Raw genomic sequence first — 21,284 nt, 5'->3', positions numbered from 1 at the left:
TTGTTGTTATTCTGTCTCTCACTGCTAAAATACACCTACCATTAAAATTATAGACTGATCATTTCTTTGTCAGTGGGCAAACGTACAAAATCAGCAGGTGATCAAATACTTTTTTCCCTCACTGAACTACCAGGTAGTACAGGTGCCATGCTGATACAGTATTCTGTTGGTGAAAAATACATTCCAAGACATCACACTGAGTAATCAAACCATCTTAATGATATTTCACATTTGACATATCATTCCAATTTACCTTAGATCAATCCTGGTGTGGAGTATCTTTGACCACTTCAAACATATACTTGAGGCAGGCACTTATGAATACATAAGTTAGACATGGCAATATTAGATTACATTACTAATTATTCACTTTTATTTTTCTCCTCATTAACTTCCATATATTGATGGTCGCCCATCTAACGTGATGTTACATGAACACATCTGTCATGTCAGATATATCTCGACTCAATGCTACAACAATACATCTAATGCACAGCTCTTCTTGACAGAGGTCAGGACTCTGAGAAGGCAATTCAATGTTTACAACGCCATTCTCCTTGAAGCAGTGTGTTACACTTACAGCTTACCCTGTGACGTATAGATGTGCATAGATGTACACGGCCTCTCCATAAAATTCCATTAATGTTGGCACTATCCAGTTGTCCAAAGTATCGTAACATGATCCGATAGTCATGGAAAGGAAATAAAAAACTTTGAAAAGCATATGACCTCTGGTAAAAAGCAAGTGAGATTGCGGCATTGTGTTTGGTAATATAGTGTACTTGAGGGCTCTGTAATAATAGATCTTTTCATAATGAACTGAAAAATGGCAAAAGCTCATCTTTTATTAGTTAATAAAATCAACAGCATATTTCTATTTCACATGCATTGTTACAAATGTGCATATCAAGCAGGCCAAAGAAGAAAGCATTTAGGCTGTTTGACAATAAAGAATGAGAATTGTAACAGCTCAGAGAACAGTAGATTTCAGAATCATGCATGCTTATCTAATTAGCTCATCATTATATAGCAAACAGATATGCAGTGTTAATGCAGGTATACCACTTAATGTGTAGAACATGCTGATGTGCTCAGCTTCTCACCTTAGAGAACGTGTTCATATTTTTAGGAAAAGAACAAAAACATTTAACTCGTGTCTTTCCTTTCAAGACAGAAACAAAGAAATGTTTCATCCTTATATTCATTAAAAAGGCGGGTGATAAAAAAGTTTTCTTTGTATGTTGTTTTTAGCGCAAAATGCAGCAAGAAAGTGAATTGTACCTATTTGAGAGAGTAGTGTGTTCATAAAGTCTTTAGATACCAAAAACATTCAATTAATGAAAGTTAAACACAAACAGAAACAATTTCACTGATTTACGCAGCCTCTTCAGTTGAAAACAGCTGCTTAATGTCCTCCTTAAAATAGCAGCTCCCTCCTTTCAGTGTTAACAAGCTATTACTTTGAGTTATACCTCCTGCTCAGTGCATAAATTAAACTTTTCTAAATGGAGCTAAGTTTCAAACTGGACTTGTACCATTTGCACATTGAATTTGTGGTATGCCTCCGCTCCCTCTCTTTGGACAGATTTGTGTTTATTGTCTTCTGTAGTCTTTTGTATATATTTATGCTCCATATCTGGAATTCCTTTGTATTTTACTGCAGTCACTGTCTAGTGTTTATATAGGCTTCATCCCAGTGTGTAATAGAAACAAGTTTGTTGTAAGAGCACGTGCTGTGTGCGGCAATATTTGATTTTATTGTTTTAATCAATTTTTCAGTCAGCCATGCATTTTAGTAGCATGGTAGAGAAGGTCTTTATTCAAGTGACTTTTGTCTACTATTATCACTCTATATGCAGCTTTTGGAGTATAGAAAATATGAATGCAGGTTAATGTAATGAATGGGCGAAAGCTAAAGCAATATTGGGAGATAAATATTCTAGGGTAAAATCTATTATATCAGGTATTCCCTTCTATTGAAGAGACTTGAAAAAAGGCAATGATATTTCTCCTAATGTGTCTGAATGCCACTTAAAGAAACTTCAGCCTTTGTTCTGCTAAGGCTAATATTGCTAAAACAAAAATAGAAAAATAAAAAGTTTTTGTTACATTTTTTTTTTTTTTAAATAACCCTTTCAGTAATTTAGCAGACCATTAATTTCAAATTCCAGAGTCATTGAAGGCATTGATACCAGGCATATTTGTCTTTGCGCAAAGAGGAGTGTTCCTTTAACGCTGCATTAACTGTGGGATGGGTATACATTTAATTATATTAACACCTTAGAGGTCCCCTTCTATACAGACAACTAAAGTGCGTATTTGTGTAAACTGTGAATGATGACAATTAATTACTGCTGACTAAAAGACATATGAGCAATATGAGACAAAGACATTAAAAAACCCTGTTTATTTCACATTGTGTGTCGCATTGTCAATCAGCCTATTTCTTTATTCCCATTTAACCTTTGTCATAATCATTTATTATACAGATCTATTACAGTCTGAAGTTAAGTATTTCTTTGTAGAACATCACTGAGCAAAAAAAAGCATTAAAAAAATTAAATACAAATATACTAAGGGAAAACAGGAAAATGTATTATTAACACTTCACCCTTTACTGTTTGATTTCTACACTCTCACAACCCTGGCTCTTAATAAATAGATTTGTCCCCTTAAACATCTCTTTAAAGAATACCTGAAGAAATCGGTCAGAACCTTTTTGGAGTCTGGGCCTCCTTTTTATGGAAAAGTAATAAAAATGGGAAGAGGTGCTGTTTGTTTATCTAAGTGCAAGATGATTTAAAGTTATTGCATTCTTCCACTATGTCAATTCAAGTAATGTGCTGCAATGAGTTCATGGAAAATTGTGCCATTTCTTTGTTGGTAAAAGAGGTGAAGGAGAGATAACCCGAGTTGTTTAATGTGGTAAGCTTCCGATACCGGCAGATCTCCTCATGGGTTCTCCATGTCATATCTTGGTTTTCACAGGTTGACCGGCAATCACAGTTCATTCAGGGCTATCGAGTGCTATACCGGCAAACCTCAGGACTGCCCTCTCCCTCGAGCTGGCAGAGTCAAGATGTCAAAGTGCCAACGGAGAGGAGCATTGTGCTGTCCAGCTTGAAGAAGGGCATAATTTATGAGATCAAGGTCCGCCCCTATTTCAACGAATTCCAAGGAATGGACAGTGAATCCAAGTCTGCTCGCACCACTGAAGAAGGTATGTGTACAGGAATCTTTATCTTGTAAATTAAAGTGTTTTAGCCGTCATCAAAAGACAGGGCCAACATCAATACAATTATGATCCAAAATCAATTAAACACAGCTTCAAAGGATTAAAACGAACAGCCAGATTGAAACTAAATCTTAACCCACCAAACACATAGAAAACGGCAGTCCTGTGCATAGTGGTGGTTTGCATCTTCCTCCAACTCACAAATATAAAAGCTATCAACCACAGGTTTGTAGTTTTCTATTAGCAGATGGGTCAACATTTTGATTTAAGCCAAACAAAAACAAAAATATTATTAATAACATGAAACAACTTTATTATATTTTGAGTAACTAAGATACATTTGTTATTGATTACAAAAATTACAATCAGAGTAGTCTCTCAGCCACGCCCACGAAAAGACATTTCATTAGCCAGCTTTTTAGGTAGAGGTAAGGTGTCAATTGTTTTACTTCAAAAAATGTATGGCTTGGTATTATCTGAAAATATAAATGGGTACTTAATTCCCATTGAATAAGCAAATCCTGGTAGTTCTTCACTCATTTTTAAACAAATAAAGCAGATAATTAAATCTTGTCTTGGTATGTGATATCAGGGGCACTGTGTGTAACCAGTGTAGTCCCCTTTCTAATACTGTTTACACAATTTTTACCATCTATAGTGACACTGAAATGGGTAAAGAAGAGAGGAAACAGTAGTGTTCTGTTCACAACAAACTTTAGCAGGCAGCGATGAGCCCAGAGGCGATGGATTTTCAGATGTGCTGACATTCTTTCCACCTTGAGGCTGGGTGATTTATTTTCATGTGCGCCACATTTTATAGAATTCTGATTTGCTTCATTAGGCTTACTAAAGTGCATCTGTTTGTGAAGCAGATAAAGCCCTACTGCTGGCTGGCTAGTAACACATTCTGTCCCCCCCCAATTTTTATTAGTATGAAAAACAATAAAAATCTAGCAAATGTATTCTGGCTATGAATTCCTCTTCTGTGTTCTGGCATTTTGGTGTAGCAGGAAGATAGTTAATGTCTCTGAGACATGACAGGGCCATTTATTTTCTCGCATCTCTGTAGAAAACATATCTTTCTGAAGACCACTCCTTTGTGCATTCTCTTCTGCTGTGTTTTCAAGGTTCCATCACAAACTGATTCCTACAGCCAAGTCCCAGCAATTACCAGATAGATAAAGCCTTGTTCTGTCGTATCTGCATTTTCAGACACCCCACAGGACACAAACAAACTCTGCTCTGTCACCAACCTGATTACAGTCTGTGTACAATGCATATATTTGCACTGCTTTGCTTTGAGATGTTGAAGTATGCAAACCTATATCCATACCTGTTCGATCCGTTTAAAAGGATGTAACAGATTGCCTGTACAAAGTTGTGAATGACTGTTGTACAAGTTATATTATTTATATAACCTAGTTATAACATAGTTATTTACTTTTTGTAAAAAAAATATGTATTTGTATATAATTATGAATTTAATGATTATTTAAATCAAACAAACTTAAGAACAGAAATTTAATTTGTTATTCAGTCGTTTGAAAGTCTGTAAAGCCTGTCTGTTTTCAGATTATTTTTTTAAAAGCAAGAAAGACAGACAAAAGGGTTGAGCTTTCAGAATATTTTAAAGTTGTGTTTTTAATCTTTGGTGTTAGTAATATCAACATTGTTAACAATTAAAGGCATTGGAATTGTAGTTGTGGTGTTGCCTCCAGCAAAACCTACACAGGAGGACTAGGAGAGCAGTAGATTTATTAAGGATTACAGCCCAGTGTGATTCAAATTCCTGTTGTCCATTAATGCAATTAAGCTTCTTGTGTAGTGATCCAGACTAATTTTCTCGAGCTTGGTAAACCCTTCATCATCCTTCCCTCAAAGGACATTGTTTCTTTTTTTCAGTGTGGGTAGTCTACTAAATATAAACTATGAGACGCGTAGATACAGGAATTTAGTATTACACATTGAGAAAACATTAACTGCATTGACAAATTAGACTAACACCACTAATAGAGTCCATCCATTATGGGGAACACTTTCACATAAAATAGCCATGAAGGCTGAAATAGTACTAGCAAATGCTTTCACCAAACACACTTCACAGAGATAAATTATGTTTTTTTTCAACATTCACTTTAAAAGGGAGTTACATTATTACCATTTTTAAATTGCAGAAAAGGAAGGAGGGTTTCAAAGCTTTTCCAAAAGTTGTTTGAGTGATTGAAGTGTCTGAAAGTAAAGTCAGTCTCTTGAAAAGTTTTTTTATTTAGCAGGTTAGCATTTTTGTATTATTATTATTATTATTATTATTATTATTATTATTATTATTATTATTATTATTATTATTATTATAGTAGCTGGGTTGTTTTTTGTAATATTGTCACCTTATTATTAAGCTTCAATATTTCATGTTGATCAATATCAGGATTGAACAAGTTACATACTTCAATACACTATAAACCATTAATCAAGGCAAAAGATTAAAACATTAAAGCCTGGGTTTTAGTGGTGAAATGTAGTACTGCAAGGATTTCTTGGTGATGCTCTCAGTTAGTACTAAACTGCTATAGATAAGGCCTCTATAATTTTCTTAAGTATGTTGTTTTTGTATTTGGCCTTGCTTTCAAAACCTGTGACATGTAGGCTGTGGTGCCAAGAGACAACCTACAGTGATAGTCAATGTCTGTTTGAATATGTAGTGTTTTTAATCCTAGAGGTTCTCTTAGTTGTGCTCAAGTCAGGGTCATAGTATGCAAGCGATCTATCACACAGCTAATGTATTTATTAGCAGCTGCTTCATTACCGTACATGAAAACAAAGTGCTTTTAGGTCACAGATGCATAATACACTACCTAAGCATTCACAACATTAACTTTGAATGACATTGTCTTGGATGACAGGGCCATTATGTTGACATCATGTCACCTGTGAGAATCCGTTCCCAGGATTCGGCCTTCCACTATTAAGGAGGTGAGAAGCCTTTCAGACCCATCGTGTTGGAGATAGACTGTTCCATTTTTTATTTATTTTTTACCTCACATTTGTCACAGTTTGGTGGCCATTTATCTTTCACTTCCTTGGCCTTGTGAAGGAAACAAATGGAGTTCTGTTTGGTTGCATCCTGAAAAGATGAGCAGCGATTTGGAGGCTTGCGCATTGGTAGGGAGAGGCTGAAAGCTGGAATAATTGACCTGTCAGGAATCAGCCACGGTGCTCGTTGCAAGCCAGCAGCAAGGGAAATGAGAAAATGCTTTAAAAAATGTTATTTTTCATCGTGGCGTGGGTCCATTTCTTAAGTGCCGCCCTGTCAAGCAAGTGTTTTAATTTATATAACGGAGAACTGGCTTTTTCTTTGCAGTGAACAAAATATAAATGATCGGTCTTTGAATTTGCTGTGGCTCTCCTTTGTTTAAAAGGGGCTAATTGCTCAAGTTTGCAGAACCACTACTGTGTCCTCTCTCTGTATTCCATCAGTGTTGCCATAAGTAATGAACAATGAAAAAGGTATGGAAGTCAGAATGTATTGATGGATGATAGCTTTTGATGCAGTGATTCAAGTATTTCTTCATGGACTCTAACCAACCTGCTTTTTCAATATGTATATATATATATTTTTATCACAAGAGCTTCTTCCTGAGTTAACTCATGAACAGGTTATTTATTAATGGAATCAAGCCGTCTATTGTCTTCCACCTGTTAGGGAGCTTAATAGGACTGAAACTATTTGTATCGCATCTGCTTTCATTCTAACTGCAAGAAACATTGTGTTGGACTCTAAAGGGTAATCATATTACTTTTGTTTAACCATTATCAGTCACAGATCTCTTTACAGTCATTTTTTAAATACATTGCAGAAAGAACAAAGATTTGTTTTACGTATACTGTCAATTTCGAACTTTCTGTTCAAGTGAGAAGTTAATTATCTTTACTACCACATTCATATTTGTCCCAGACTATTATGCTTGTGCTTTCAAATTATATATTTTCCTACCTTGTGATTTTAGATGTTTGCATATATATATCAGAATTGTGTTGTAGCAGCATACCACCTTAATTAAAGATACACATCAAACTGCCGAAATATGCAATTAAACACAATAATAAGATAAAACTTGAAAGCAAACACATTAGTTGAGGAACAAAGTGCTATATATTAATTACATACGAAATGCTAAGGAATTGCCAATGAATTGAATCAGTGTCAGTGTTAAGCACAATTTTCATATAATTAGTAACTGTGCTAAAACTATGGAGTTCTATGGAAATCTTACCACTATCATGCCATACATATGAGAATAACTATATTAATAATTGAATTAACATACATATGACTGACAGCACACAGCAGGCAACACATTGCAGCATTACCAGGGTCCTTCTCACAATAATAACAACAGCAGCACAACATAATAAAAATAACTATTTCTTTACAGTAACTAAAATTTGCAACAGCAATATAAACACAGTTCTGTATCCTACACATGAAAATCATAGTTCTAGCTCACCTTAAGATATCAAATAAATTCACAGGTCATAAAATTGTAACCAGACCTATACTAGTATTTTAAGTTTATAGTAAAAAATACATTATTTGACATTCTTAATGTATTCAGAGACCCTGTGCCACACAGAAACACTGGTAGAGGCAGTTTAATGTTGAGATGCAATGCCAGATTGTTAGCTTGGTACAGGTTTCCCTGTTACTGAGAGACTACAGACAACATGTTGAATGCTTTACAAATGTTTAACATGTTGAATGTTAATTTAGACTCCTTACAAAAAATATAGCAGAGAAAAACTGTTTTTGTTTTTAAGAATCATTGATGTGTTCTCCACATCATTGTGACATTTAAAAACTTTTGTGTTTAGCTTATATAAACTGCTCCCCCTCTCATTGGCAACTGTCCTTAAACTGTGTTTCTGGGATGCCTGGCAGCTAATCTGACATTTTTCTAGAAATGTCTCACACTCCCTAGGAATAGGAGTTCGCTGTTATTAATTGACAAGTAATAGCAAACAAAAAGTGCTGATGTTTATTGGTTTCTGCATATGCTTACCGGCTTCATTTAATTTGTCACCTGGGCCTCTCTTTAGAAAGGCATTTTTCAAAGTTGTCAGCCGGGTACATCTCATGCATATTCAGGACGGTGATGGGGGTGTGCATTTTGCCCGTCTGCTGCTTCCAATTTCACTATTCAAGCAAAATTAACGCTCCGGCACCTGGATTAATGTCTCCATTCACTCTACCTGGTGCAGCACCGAGCGCCCCCCCGCAGTCTGTCACGGTCCTGATGGTGGGGAATCACAACAGCACCAGCATCAGCATCTCCTGGGACCCCCCACCCCCAGACCACCAAAACGGGATCATCCAGGAGTACAAGGTATTTTGGGGAAGCTAATGTGACTGTCTCACTTGACTGAATCTCATCTGTAAAAGTTCTGGCTGTACCATTAACTCGAGATCAGCGACATGCTTCCAGGGTAGCTTTGTGCCATTTTCTTAACGATGTACTTGTGGACAGGATCTGCTGTTTGAATGTTGCTGACACATAATGAGTGTACCTAACTGAAAAGCATGTTGCCCTGAAAGGTTTAACATTATTTGTCCATTATCTTAACTTACAGGAAATTATCCCAGAGGGAAAAAGTATTCTCTTCAAATCTATAACAGTATGATATTTAGTCCCAATAAATTAATTACATAGCCTCACTATAAAAGTTTTTGTCCTTTACCAATTGTTATTAACTTTTTTATAAAGCTACATATTGAAATTGCATTTAGTCTGCATCATAGCCATGATAGTAAAAATGCTACTCTAAATACATATCATAACTTTTCAATTCTGCCAATCATATACTGATTTGGGATTTTGTGTATTTGTGGAAGTTTTGACTGAAGATAGTCACAAAAGTGTCTTACTAATCTCTTTTATTGTCTTTTAGATCTGGTGTCTTGGCAACGAGACCCGCTTTCATGTCAACAAGACCGTGGATGCTGCGATTCGCTCCGTGCTCATTGGAGGCCTCTACCCTGGAATCCAGTACCAGGTGGAAGTGGCGGCCAGCACCAGCGCTGGTGTGGGGGTGAAGAGTGAACCCCAGCCCATCAGCATAGGTGAGAAGGATACCATCTTATCTGTGCTACAGAGTTATACAAAAGACAAAAGAGGTCATTGAAGGTCAGCTCTTTCTTTACATTACCTTTTTTAATTGGGAACTATAAAGAACATTCACAGATTTGTTAATTTCAAAGAGACTTTATTTAAAAGATCATTTTCAGCATTCTGGTGGGACTTCAAGAAGTAGAGGTCAAAGGGAAAAACTGACAGTGTATTGGAAATAAAGTGAAATGACTATTCTCATAAAAAATGAAATATACTAAAAGTTTTTTCATTCTATTCAATATATTAAAATAGAGTGACAGACAGTATATTTCAAGTACTTTACTGTGCAGTGCCTTTGCAATTCTTAACTAAAATACAACAGAAACTGTATGTAGAGATGTGATTACATCACAGTTTAAATCTAGTTCACAGTATTCATTTAAGTAGCATTCCATTTAAATAACATTCTCATGTATATTTTTAGTGTAAAATGTTGTTAGTAAAGGCACATTAATCATAGCACAATCAAAACTGCTTTTAAGCTATGAAAAACTGTCCCTCAGTAAACCTTGTGATTATTTTGGCAAATATTTCAGAATGATAAAAAGTAGGACACATGAGATTTGTATTTTATTATTTCACAGGACGGCTGTCCTTGTTTGTGTCTGTTCATTTTGAAGGCCTCGTGTTGCGCTTCAGCCTGATAACAATGTGGAGCAACAGATTCCACCTGTCTGTGTTTAATTTATGGATGCCTGGAGGGGGATTGGGCCATGCGCGCTTTTATTTCCCCAATGTCATATCAATAATCCACTTCAATATCTCCTCACCATATATGTAAACGAAAGAAGCACTATTTGCATGTATGCTCAGCATATAATCCAGTCTTATTATTTCTCATCAAAAAGGACAAGCAGACCGGTCTGCTCTTAGCTGAAGGATCAATAAGAGACACTGTCTGTAGCCTCTGGACATATTTGAGCTCGTGAATTTTTCCCAGGGCAAAACATAACAATACCATTCACCACAGAAAAGCTAACAAGCCAGCACACCTGAATTATAATTATTGTTTGCTAGCAGCTGCCAAGAACTGCAAATATAGTTTCACAAAAGTGCAACTATGACATAAAATGAGCTGTGTTAAGACTTTTGTTTCAGTTCAAATTGTCTGAGCTTAAATCTGCAATCTGAATATGAGACATAAGCAAAACTTGATAATATAATGTAATATTACCTTTCGAATAGGATCCAAAGGTCCTATTTAAACAATGCTATTGTACTTTTTTTTGTGGTAGAAAAGTCAAAGGAAAGGAGATCTGTGTATATATAAATCTCTCCATCTCTCTCTCTCTCTCTCTCTCTCTCTATATATATATATATATATATATATACACTCACCTAAAGGATTATTAGGAACACCTGTTCAATTTCTCATTAATGCAATTATCTAATCAACCAATCACATGGCAGTTGCTTCAATGCATTTAGGGGTGTGGTCCTGGTCAAGACAATCTCCTGAACTCCAAACTGAATGTCTGAATGGGAAAGAAAGGTGATTTAAGCAATTTTGAGCGTGGCATGGTTGTTGGTGCCAGACGGGCCGGTCTGAGTATTTCACAATCTGCTCAGTTACTGGGATTTTCACGCACAACCATTTCTAGGGTTTACAAAGAATGGTGTGAAAAGGGAAAAACATCCAGTATGCGGCAGTCCTGTGGGCGAAAATGCCTTGTTGATGCTAGAGGTCAGAGGAGAATGGGCCGACTGATTCAAGCTGATAGAAGAGCAACTTTGACTGAAATAACCACTCGTTACAACCGAGGTATGCAGCAAAGCATGTGTGAAGCCACAACACGTACAACCTTGAGGCGGATGGGCTACAACAGCAGAAGACCCCACCGGGTACCACTCATCTCCACTACAAATAGGAAAAAGAGGCTACAATTTGCACAAGCTCACCAAAATTGGACAGTTGAAGACTGGAAAAATGTTGCCTGGTCTGATGAGTCTTGATTTCTGTTGAGACATTCGGATGGTAGAGTCAGAATTTGGCGTAAACAGAATGAGAACATGGATCCATCATGCCTTGTTACCACTGTGCAGGCTGGTGGTGGTGGTGTAATGGTGTGGGGGATTTTTTTTTGGCACACTTTAGGCCCCATAGTGCCAATTGGGCATCGTTTAAATGCCACGGCCTACCTGAGCATTGTTTCTGACCATGTCCATCCCTTTATGACCACCATGTACCCATCCTCTGATGGCTACTTCCAGCAGGATAATGCACCATGTCACAAAGGTCGAATCATTTCAAATTGGTTTCTTGAACATGACAATGAGTTCACTGTACTAAACTGGCCCCCACAGTCACCAGATCTCAACCCAATAGAGCATCTTTGGGATGTGGTGGAACGGGAGCTTCGTGCCCTGGATGTGCATCCCCCAAATCTCCATCAACTGCAAGATGCTATCCTATCAATATGGGCCAACATTTCTAAAGAATGCTTTCAGCACCTTGTTGAATCAATGCCACGTAGAATTAAGGCAGTTCTGAAGGCGAAAGGGGGTCAAACACAGTATTAGTATGGTGTTCCTAATAATCCTTTAGGTGAGTGTATATATGGCTAAATGTTTATGCATTATTTCACTCTCAATGTCTCAGATGTTATTCTTTCTCTCCTCAACCTTCAGAACAGGACATTAATGAAAATAGAAATCTTTGGCGATAATGGCTCTTATTAATAAAGCCATTATGCCACTAAGCACTTGGCCTGTTCTTGGTTACAAAGTGCTGCCCGTGTAGTATTATAACAAGCAGCTGTGAAGTTTCACAGTAATGGGTACAGTCAGGCCTGATGTGTCTAATTAATTCATGTCCAGCAAATTAGCTTTGTTGTTTATTACCCTCCAATGGGTGGAAGCCATTATATTTCATTATTTTACTTTGTCGTCAGGGACGGTGAAGCGTTGCAGGTCAGGCAGACCCTGTGCTTTGTGTTTTAATTAGGGAAGTGACAGCACTGGTGTGGAAACTCTTAAGATGTAATCAAGGGGCAACCACATCTCAGATACACTTCTCTGCCCTCTTTGATCAATGCTCTAACACGGTGTATCATTTAGAAACAGTCTTTTACTTAATGTTTATGTTTTGAGATATTGTTGTGTCAAGGACTATAGTCTGTCTTACTTAGATTTTCTGACAAGACTCGAGAGCAGCAACACAGTCAAGATGTCATTAAGCAGTAGCTATTTAAACTAGCAGTATGGTGTCATACCTTATTTTTCTCTTGATGTGTTTTTGTTTTGTTGTTGATATTAAAATGTGTAAGATATTTGTAACTATACATTCATCAGCTTGTGTGTTTCTGTCACAGTTTGGATATATCTAATTTAACAAAGAAATGGTTGAATTATATCAGGGACAAAAACAAATCTGGCATAGGGTGATTATTACAAACTTGGTAGTACTGTTGGTAAATTTTGAAAAGCTTCAGACAAAATCTGTCATAATGGATAAAATACAAATGATTGTCTGTGTTAAATGTATAATTGTAATTGTTCAGAGCTAATTATTTTTTTAACATTTTTGTGGACCATGCAATAAAAAATCTCATTACCGTAACAATTTTAGTTTTAGAAAAAAAAAAAACATTGAAAATTTAAATATTGCCAAATGGTTTTATTGCTTGAGATACAGGAGAGGTTTGGAACATATGACATGGTAATGAGAAATGTGTGTTACAATAATGAGATTCCCTTAGCTAACTTAACTAGCAAGGCAAAAGCCATTATGACTCGGCAAAAACTTTTACTCCATCAGTTCATGCTCTTTCTAATCTATTATCCTGTAAAAAAATGTTATTAATAATTTCAATCAAACTTCAAGTATTATACTGTTACAGTAATGATAATCAAAAACACGTTATTGGGGTGTACAAGGACAATGATCAGAGTTAAACAATGAAAGAAAAAAGACTAGCTTACTTTGTAGCCATCTTAAATCTTTTTCTTCTTCGTGATGCACTATGGGTAAAAAAAACTTGATTTAATTACAGTAATTAGAATCAAGTGCTCGGACACAAGGTTTTTATCTAAAATATTACAAGTTTAAGATCTGAATACCCAGAAATGATAACTTTCTTTAAACATATAACAGTTATATAGGTTTTAATAAAATATGTTAGTTATTTTTAATCGCATGAAAGTTAATCGCATGAACAACAACTACAAAATTGACCCGGACACGTTACAGTAATGAGATTTTGAGTTTTAAAAATAGGAAAAAAGTAAGCCCAAAATAAGTTAATGAGGCAGAAACTAACCATAGTAAGTTTTAAAATGATAGTCAATTATAAAGGTTTTTTTGAGGTTATATAGCTGAATTTATATTTAGTTGGTTTCATGAGAATCACACATAAACATGGAAAGAAGCTACATGTGTGTACAGTGTAGCTATACAATAAACTTGTGTCTGTATATTATAGTTGTAATTGACCTATAGTTAAGGCTAATTACCAGGATAACATTTAATAACACAATACAAGGACAGAAGTATATAAATTCAGATAATAACAATCATGTTAACAGTAGTTAAAATATAAGAAATCAAATAATACTAGTTACAGTGTAGCATAATAAGCTTAGTTTTGGAAATATTACGAATATTGGTGTTCAAATATATATTGTAATAGTTCTAATGAAAAGTTATTTTTCTAGCTATCAATGGTACTTACAATTATACTTTATAAGCCAACAGTCATTTGAGAGATTCTAGTGTGCACAGATTCATATTTACATCCTTATAAAATGTCACAACGTTCTCAATGCTTTTTCTCCATTGCCCTGCTGGGTGTCCGATCCTGCTTGTCTTGTATAGAATTTACATGATCATAATTCTATACAAGAAAGGGAAATATATATATATATATATATATATATATATGTGTGTGTGTGTGTGTGTGTGTACAGAGGCAGTGAAGACATGAACCTCATTTGAAGGTCAGTGACTTCTCTTTATCCACCTGTACGGAGGAGGTGGCAGGTGATATTTCTCAGGTTGTCCCCAGGCCAGACCTAATACCTGTCTTACTGGAACTGTCGGGTCAACATATATCTGACCTTTGAACTTCCAGCACCTGACAGTGTGTGACTGTGCTCTAATAACTCCTAACAGCTGTGTCTGAGGGAAGGTCACTGTGGCTGGCTTTGAAGTTTAGTGGCTTTGTTTCTCATCAAATGACATCCCTTTCACCTGATTACTTATCCTAAATCAAACCCACCATAGTTTATTCCATCTGCTCCCTTCATCTTCAGGCAACATCAGGGATGTCATTGTGAGTGGAGCTGGGAGCAACAACAGCATCACCGAGCAAATCACAGACGTGGTCAAGCAGCCTGCCTTCATCGCTGGCATCGGAGGGGCCTGCTGGGTCATTTTGATGGGATTCAGTATCTGGCTCTACTGGCGCCGAAAGAAGCGAAAGGGTCTCAGCAACTACGCAGGTAAGAGAAGCTTGATTGATGCATCAGCTACTCTGTGGTTGTGAAATCTGAAGGATGAATCTGGAAGGATTATGCTTCAGGGAAAATATTTCCTCTGGTTGTGGAGAATGTTAATCTGCAAATGCAAATCTGAAAGAAGAACATGTAACATTCTGTGGTTATTTTTCAGCTGTGGATGCCATCCTGTTTCTTCTGTATATCCATATGACAAACTACTTATGGGGCACTAGGTTGTGAATTAATATAACCAGTCTAATTTTGGTTTTTGGTTTTTCTCAGTGTTTTGTTACCTTGCTTGCACCGACCAAGAGAATGTTGTATACATTCTCTATTTATCTAAGCACAACTATGTCTGCATTAAACTATATGCGGAAGTATTTTTGCTTAGATAGATTATTTCTTCTGTGATAATTCTGCTGAAAATACAGCTTAATTCTATTCATGTAGGTCTCCTTTCTGTACATTGTGAGCAGGTGAAGACTTATCGGCGTGTATTTGTCTTGTAATCAGCACAAGGTGTTTCAAATCTTTATCTCCTAGGCTTCAAAGGAATGCTTCACATTCTTAGGTGAACTCCATAATCAAGAGGGTACTCTGAGACATTGTTTCATTTCCCCACATTCTTGTCTTTCCCATGAGATGACCTGACATTATACCAAGAGTGGGTGTTTGACCTTGGTTGATAAACCCAGCAAAGGAGCAAATGCATCAAATGTTAAAATGTTTAATGAAATGCTCAGATAGGAGACATTGTTTAGCCCTGATGACCCCGTTTTCTTATTCTACAGAGACTAATGTCTGCACCGTTTGATGCCTTTCTATTTCCTTGCCTTTCCTGCCACACATTCACATGCATGCCTTTGTGTCTGCAGATGTACAAATGCAAACAGCCACATTTTACTGGCTTCAGCCACAGCCTAGCATTTACCCTTACTATCTAACCAAGCACTTAGACTTTCCCACCTATAGTACAGTAGTGACAAGAGAGTACATATTGGGAACATTTTTATATTATTATTATTATTATTATTATTATTATTATTATTATTATTATTATTATTATTATGTCTATCTATCAGGAAAGTGGGAATGGTTAAGTACAATTTTAGGATTCTCTTGTGTTCAATCTCGGTATAATCACCTTTGTTTCAATTGTCTGCGTATACTGTTCACGTCAAACACATTAAACATCTTTCCTTAATATCTGGCCTCTCAAACTGCCGGCTTCCTGGCTATAACCAGCTGCGCTTCAACTAGTCCGGAGAGCAGTGCTGGCTGTCTGCTGAAACAGTTGCCAACTGACTTTTGAAGGCTTTTAACTCATGACTTCCCTGTCTTCTTGTTTTGCAGTTCAGTCCTTCACCTTCACTCCTGCAGGTACTGTCCATTTGTCCCGTCTTCACACTGCTCCACTCCTGAGAGAGTTTGCAGTCTCAGGACCTCAATAATAACCCAAATATCTGTATCTCAGCCAAGTCTTTAAATCGCCTGTGTAGGGGCATGACTTTGGCCGAATAGTGAGGTATAACATTCACACATTGGAATCCCAAATGTAAACCTAAAACATCTGAGAAAATGTATTATTATTATGATTATTGTTATGATTATGATTATTATTATTATTATTATTATTATTATTATTATTATTATTATTATTATTATTATTATTGTGATCATGATGATTATATGGTGGTACATCTCATTCCCACAGTATTACATTTAAAGTACATTAGGTTACCCCTGTTCTGGGATAACAAAAAAAGGCTCTGGGACTGCAAACTTTCTCTCTCACAAACCACTAGCTGCACTAACTGTCCAGTGGAGTTTCCATTCGTTGTGTGTAGACTCATGCTTGGACCTTCTGTCAGTGCAATATCTAATCCCGCCAGCTACTTCCTTTTATCCGCTATCAGTGTCCTTTCGCCCTGTGCTTCCACTGGGCATCTTTTTGAAGAAAATCCTTTAGGAATTGCCTCTGACTGTGACGAGGCGATCCACTTCAGAGCATTTCAACTTCATGGATATTATAGATCGGACTGCTTCTTTTTTCTGTCTGGTTTCTATGAAAGAGCTGCTGGTTATCGTTTCGAATTTTGAATTTAGATAACAGTTTATGAGGGAAAAGGGTTTAGAAACACTGGTTATCCTGCTCTGTGATTGCTTTCAGCTAATCACTGCTCTTTAACTCACAGAACCCTGTGAAAAACAATACCACCCTGAAGTCTCCAACGTGTTAATTTTTCTAAATGCACTTGGTTCTCTAACCTTTGAGATTCCGTTAAAATTCAGTTTGAAATTAGAGTGTAAATTCAAAGTGTGCACATATCCATTAAAATAGATACTGTGGTACTGAGTAGGTAATAAAACAACACTTGTTAATGTGCCTTGATTTATGCTATACTAAAACACTAATGGATTTCAGATTTTTAATGACTTTAGAAAATATTAAAAATGAAGGCAAGAACAACCCATCAGTGCTTGCTGTCTTCCTACACAGTATTGTATAATAAAACATAATTTTCTGACAAAAAGAATACTATAAATGACACCTTCTATTCTTCTAAGATTTACTGTACCTATCCTCAAAGTAAGTAAGGCATACAAGTGTTTTATTTAGTTCCTCCTAAGCCTTGAGTTCCAATCACTTCTTGGTTCAGATATCACTGTGATCTTTTCAGCAGGAGAGTACTTCTTGTTCCAAATTGCAGAGACTGACCATGCCTTTTTCCTGAGTTATGACTTTAATAGTGAGTCCTGAAAACATTTGGAGCTAGTGTTCATAGTAAATCGTGTCTTTAAGGTTTCTTACAGTGAGGGAAAAAAGTATTTGATCCCCTGCTGATTTTGTACGTTTGCCCACTGACAAAGAAATGACCAGTCTATAATTTTAATGGTAGGTGTATTTTAACAGTGAGAGACAGAATAACAACAACAAAATCCAGAAAAACGCATTTCAAAAAAGTTATAAATTGATTTGCATGTTAATGAGGGAAATAAGTATTTGATCCCCTATCAATCAGCAAAATTTCTGGCTCCCAGGTGTCTTTTATACAGGTAACGAGCTGAGATTAGGAGCACTCTCTTAAAGGGAGTGCTCCTAATCTCAGCTCGTTACCTGTATAAAACACACCTGTCCACAGAAGCAATCAATCAATCAGATTCCAAACTCTCCACCATGGCCAAGACCAAAGAGCTGTCCAAGGATGTCAGGGACAAAATTGTAGACCTACACAAGGCTGGAATGGGCTACAAGACCATCGCCAAGCAGCTTGGTGTGAAGGTGACAACAGTTGGTGTGATTATTCGCAAATGGAAGAAACACAAAATAACTGTCAGTCTCCCTCGGTCTGGGGCTCCATGCAAGATCTCACCTCGTGGAGTTACAATGAACATGAGAACGGTGAGGAATCAGCCCAGAAATACATGGGAGGATCTTGTTAATGATCTCAAGGCAGCTGGGATCATAGTCACCAAGAAAACAATTGGTAACACACTACGCAGGACCTGAAATCCTGCAGCACCCGCAAGGTCCCCCTGCTCAAGAAAGCACATGTACAGGCCCGTCTGAAGTTTGCCAATGAACATCTGAATGATTCAGAGGAGAACTGGGTGAAAGTGTTATGGTCAGATGAGACCAACATCGAGCTCTTTAGCATCAACTCAACTCGCCGTGTTTGGAGGAGGAGGAATGACCCCAAGAAGATCCCTCCTGCAAACCTGGTGGCCAACTACAAGAAACGTCTGACCTCTGTGATTGCCAACAAGGGTTTTGCCACCCAGTACTAAGTCGAAGGGGTCAAATACTTATTTCCCTCATTAACATGCAAATCAATTTATAACTTTTTTGAAATGCGTTTTTCTGGATTTTTTTGTTGTTATTCTGTCTCTCACTGTTAAAATACACCTAACATTAAAATTATAGACTGATAATTTCTTTGTCAGTGGGCAAATGTACAAAATCAGCAGGGGATCAAATACTTTTTTCCCTCACTGTATATAAATAAACAAGATAAATCCAGAAGTTTTGTGCTATTCTAACAAGTCTAGACTGGTACAAAGTGGTAAAAGTACTAATTTTGAGAAGTCTACAGCAGAGTGTGGTCTTACTGTTGTCATACTCATAGTAATACTTTTCTGTATTTGGAAATGATTTTCACTTTCTTTTAAAAGGAGTTTCTGTATATCTTGCCTGTGCACAGTTATACTCATTTGCAACACCAAGTGTTTCCATCTCAGATATGGATGTCAGACCATCTCCTCCTGTCAGTCTTTCTAAGCTTTGAGGTGTTGTGTGATGTACAGAAGTTAATGCACAAATAAATACCATCCTGATTTTTTACATAACTGTGGCAAGGTGAACTCTTTCTGGCAGGGTTAAGCAAATACATACTGTAGTTCTGACGAAAGTACTGACATCTAGTGCCAGAAGATAAGTCATGCTGAACACTTTAACAGGGAAATGTTGCTCCGACATAATGCTGTGGAAAGAGTTAACTGTGTGTGTGTATGTGTATGTGTCTGTGTGTTAAATGGAAAACATCATAAATAAAATTGAAGCAAAGTGAGAAAAAGGAAAAATTATGAGATGCGCAAAATTTCACGTGCTGCTCCTAAAACTGTCAGGCCGGCCGGTGTAAATCATTTGACAGAGTCATCCACAGGCAGGCGGAAGATTTGATGGAATTTTTATACGCTGATTATCTGCTCTCCGTTAATGCTTATTAAAGGGGATTAATCTGTATTCATATGTGAGAAACTGCTTATCAGGGAGACAAGAATGAGCCGTGTCTGGGCAACATTAAAGTTCTCATTTGCGCTGGGGAAATGTGGTAAAGTAAAGATAGGAACATCTAACATTTCTTCTCTGCCCACTTGCTGGAAAATAGCAGGCCTTTCCATGTTGTTGCTTTTCCTGTCTTTATTCTATTTTGGCTTCAGAAGGAAAAACACCTCATCCCAGACCCAATGTGTGCAGTACTAAAAATGTGTGTAGAATGCCTAAGATGTACGGCAACTTGTCTTGTTTTTTCTAAATCATAGTTTGTTTAAAAAGGTGACATCAATTTAGAAGATATCTCAGAATGTGAATAGTACAGGATTTTAGCTGAAAATAATTGCTTGGTATTGTATTCAGTCGAAAGGGGCGATGTTCTGTGAATGCAAGAAAAAAATGAATTGATTCAGCTGGTGGGGAGGGACAAATTAAACTAGTTCAACCAGCACAAAACGTCTCCCACGTAGAGCTAAATAACTATTCTCCCATGACTGCCATATATCTGCTGTTCCAAAGAGATCTGTCAAGGGAGTTGGTATTGGTATGTGGATGTTCAGTATATTTACAATATACATGTACCTGTTGTTAACATCAATTATAAAGAAAATTTCCATTTGACACATACAAGCTACAGAACATGGGCCAGATTAAATCAAAACTTTGACCCACCCGCTAATAGAAAACAACAGAACTTTATTCAGTTGTGGCTTCATTTTTAGTAAGATGACACTTTATTCTAATCATAAATGTAAAAGCTATGATGTACAGGTTTGTAATTTGCTATTAGCGGGTGGGTCAAAGATTTTATTTAGTCCGGCCCCGTGTAGCCTAGAATAGACACAAAATGTCTATGTACTAAATATATTGCATTTTGCATTCTTCCAAAGACAGGATAAATTAAACCAGCTTCTAAAACATTGTATTATAATTGTTCTGCAATAATAAAAACAGACAATTCAAATCTCAGTAATTATTGTAATATTAACTTAGAAGGAAAGATAAGCAGACCTTTCATATAGGTGTCCATCCAAATGCTTGTATGCTATTACAGGAGGTGCATGTAGCACTAGTCCAAATATTTTGCTTTTTAAATTAGTTCATATTAATTAATTACTGTAGGATTGCCATAGTCACAATTCCCCTGCAATTCCTCTGAATGTCACTCTTTGAATATTTGGCACTATATCTTTATTTAAAGACAGCACAAGTATTTATCAGCTTTAACAACTATCAATTTTCACAGCTATAGTTGGACAATAGTGAAGATTTTGATATTTATACATATTCACAAAGAATGCTTTTGATTGACATTTTGGGTGCAGACAATACTCTTTAGACAGAAACTGAGGAAGTTGTTTGCAGACTATTGTTCTTTCCCCAACCAGAATGGATTGTGATATTGTTAGATTCCCTCCTGGGAATGTATACAACAATAATGTCTGGCACATGTATGACTTATTCTCTTGATTTGCAAATGGTGTTGTGTAATGCTTCCACAACAGAGCACACGCACTGTGCCTATGAATATCATAGGAAGTTCAAAGTTCAAAGGAGGGGGAGTTTGGGAGAGAAAACCAAAGCATGCATTGCTTCACTTTTGAGAAAAAAATGCTGACCTCAGTGGATATGAGCTTTTGGCCTAAAAGCAGAGAAATGAGAATGCAGGATGTCT

General features: G+C 36.7%; 1 protein-coding gene across 7 annotated transcripts in view; it reads left to right on the top strand.

The window, feature by feature from the left end:
* The window catches only part of robo2 (roundabout, axon guidance receptor, homolog 2 (Drosophila)), a 275,708-nt gene that overhangs the window by 214,178 nt on the left and 40,246 nt on the right, over positions 1 to 21,284 (top strand). For 4 of the 7 annotated variants that reach the window (XM_066699955.1, XM_066699952.1, XM_066699954.1 and 1 more), the window contains exons 14-17: positions 2,989 to 3,220; positions 8,492 to 8,616; positions 9,179 to 9,350; positions 14,650 to 14,838. In XM_066699955.1, coding sequence (XP_066556052.1) covers positions 2,989 to 3,220; positions 8,492 to 8,616; positions 9,179 to 9,350; positions 14,650 to 14,838 — 718 coding nt within the window. Of the gene's footprint in view, positions 1 to 2,988; positions 3,221 to 8,491; positions 8,617 to 9,178; positions 9,351 to 14,649; positions 14,839 to 16,188; positions 16,216 to 21,284 lie in introns of all 7 variants that reach the window. The other 3 variants (XM_066699951.1, XM_066699953.1, XM_066699949.1) reach the window with 1 other exon arrangement.

Source organism: Amia ocellicauda, chromosome 3 (assembly GCF_036373705.1).
Source record: "Amia ocellicauda isolate fAmiCal2 chromosome 3, fAmiCal2.hap1, whole genome shotgun sequence".
Lineage (NCBI taxonomy): Eukaryota > Metazoa > Chordata > Actinopteri > Amiiformes > Amiidae > Amia > Amia ocellicauda.
This window is presented reverse-complemented; position numbering and strand designations above follow the sequence as displayed.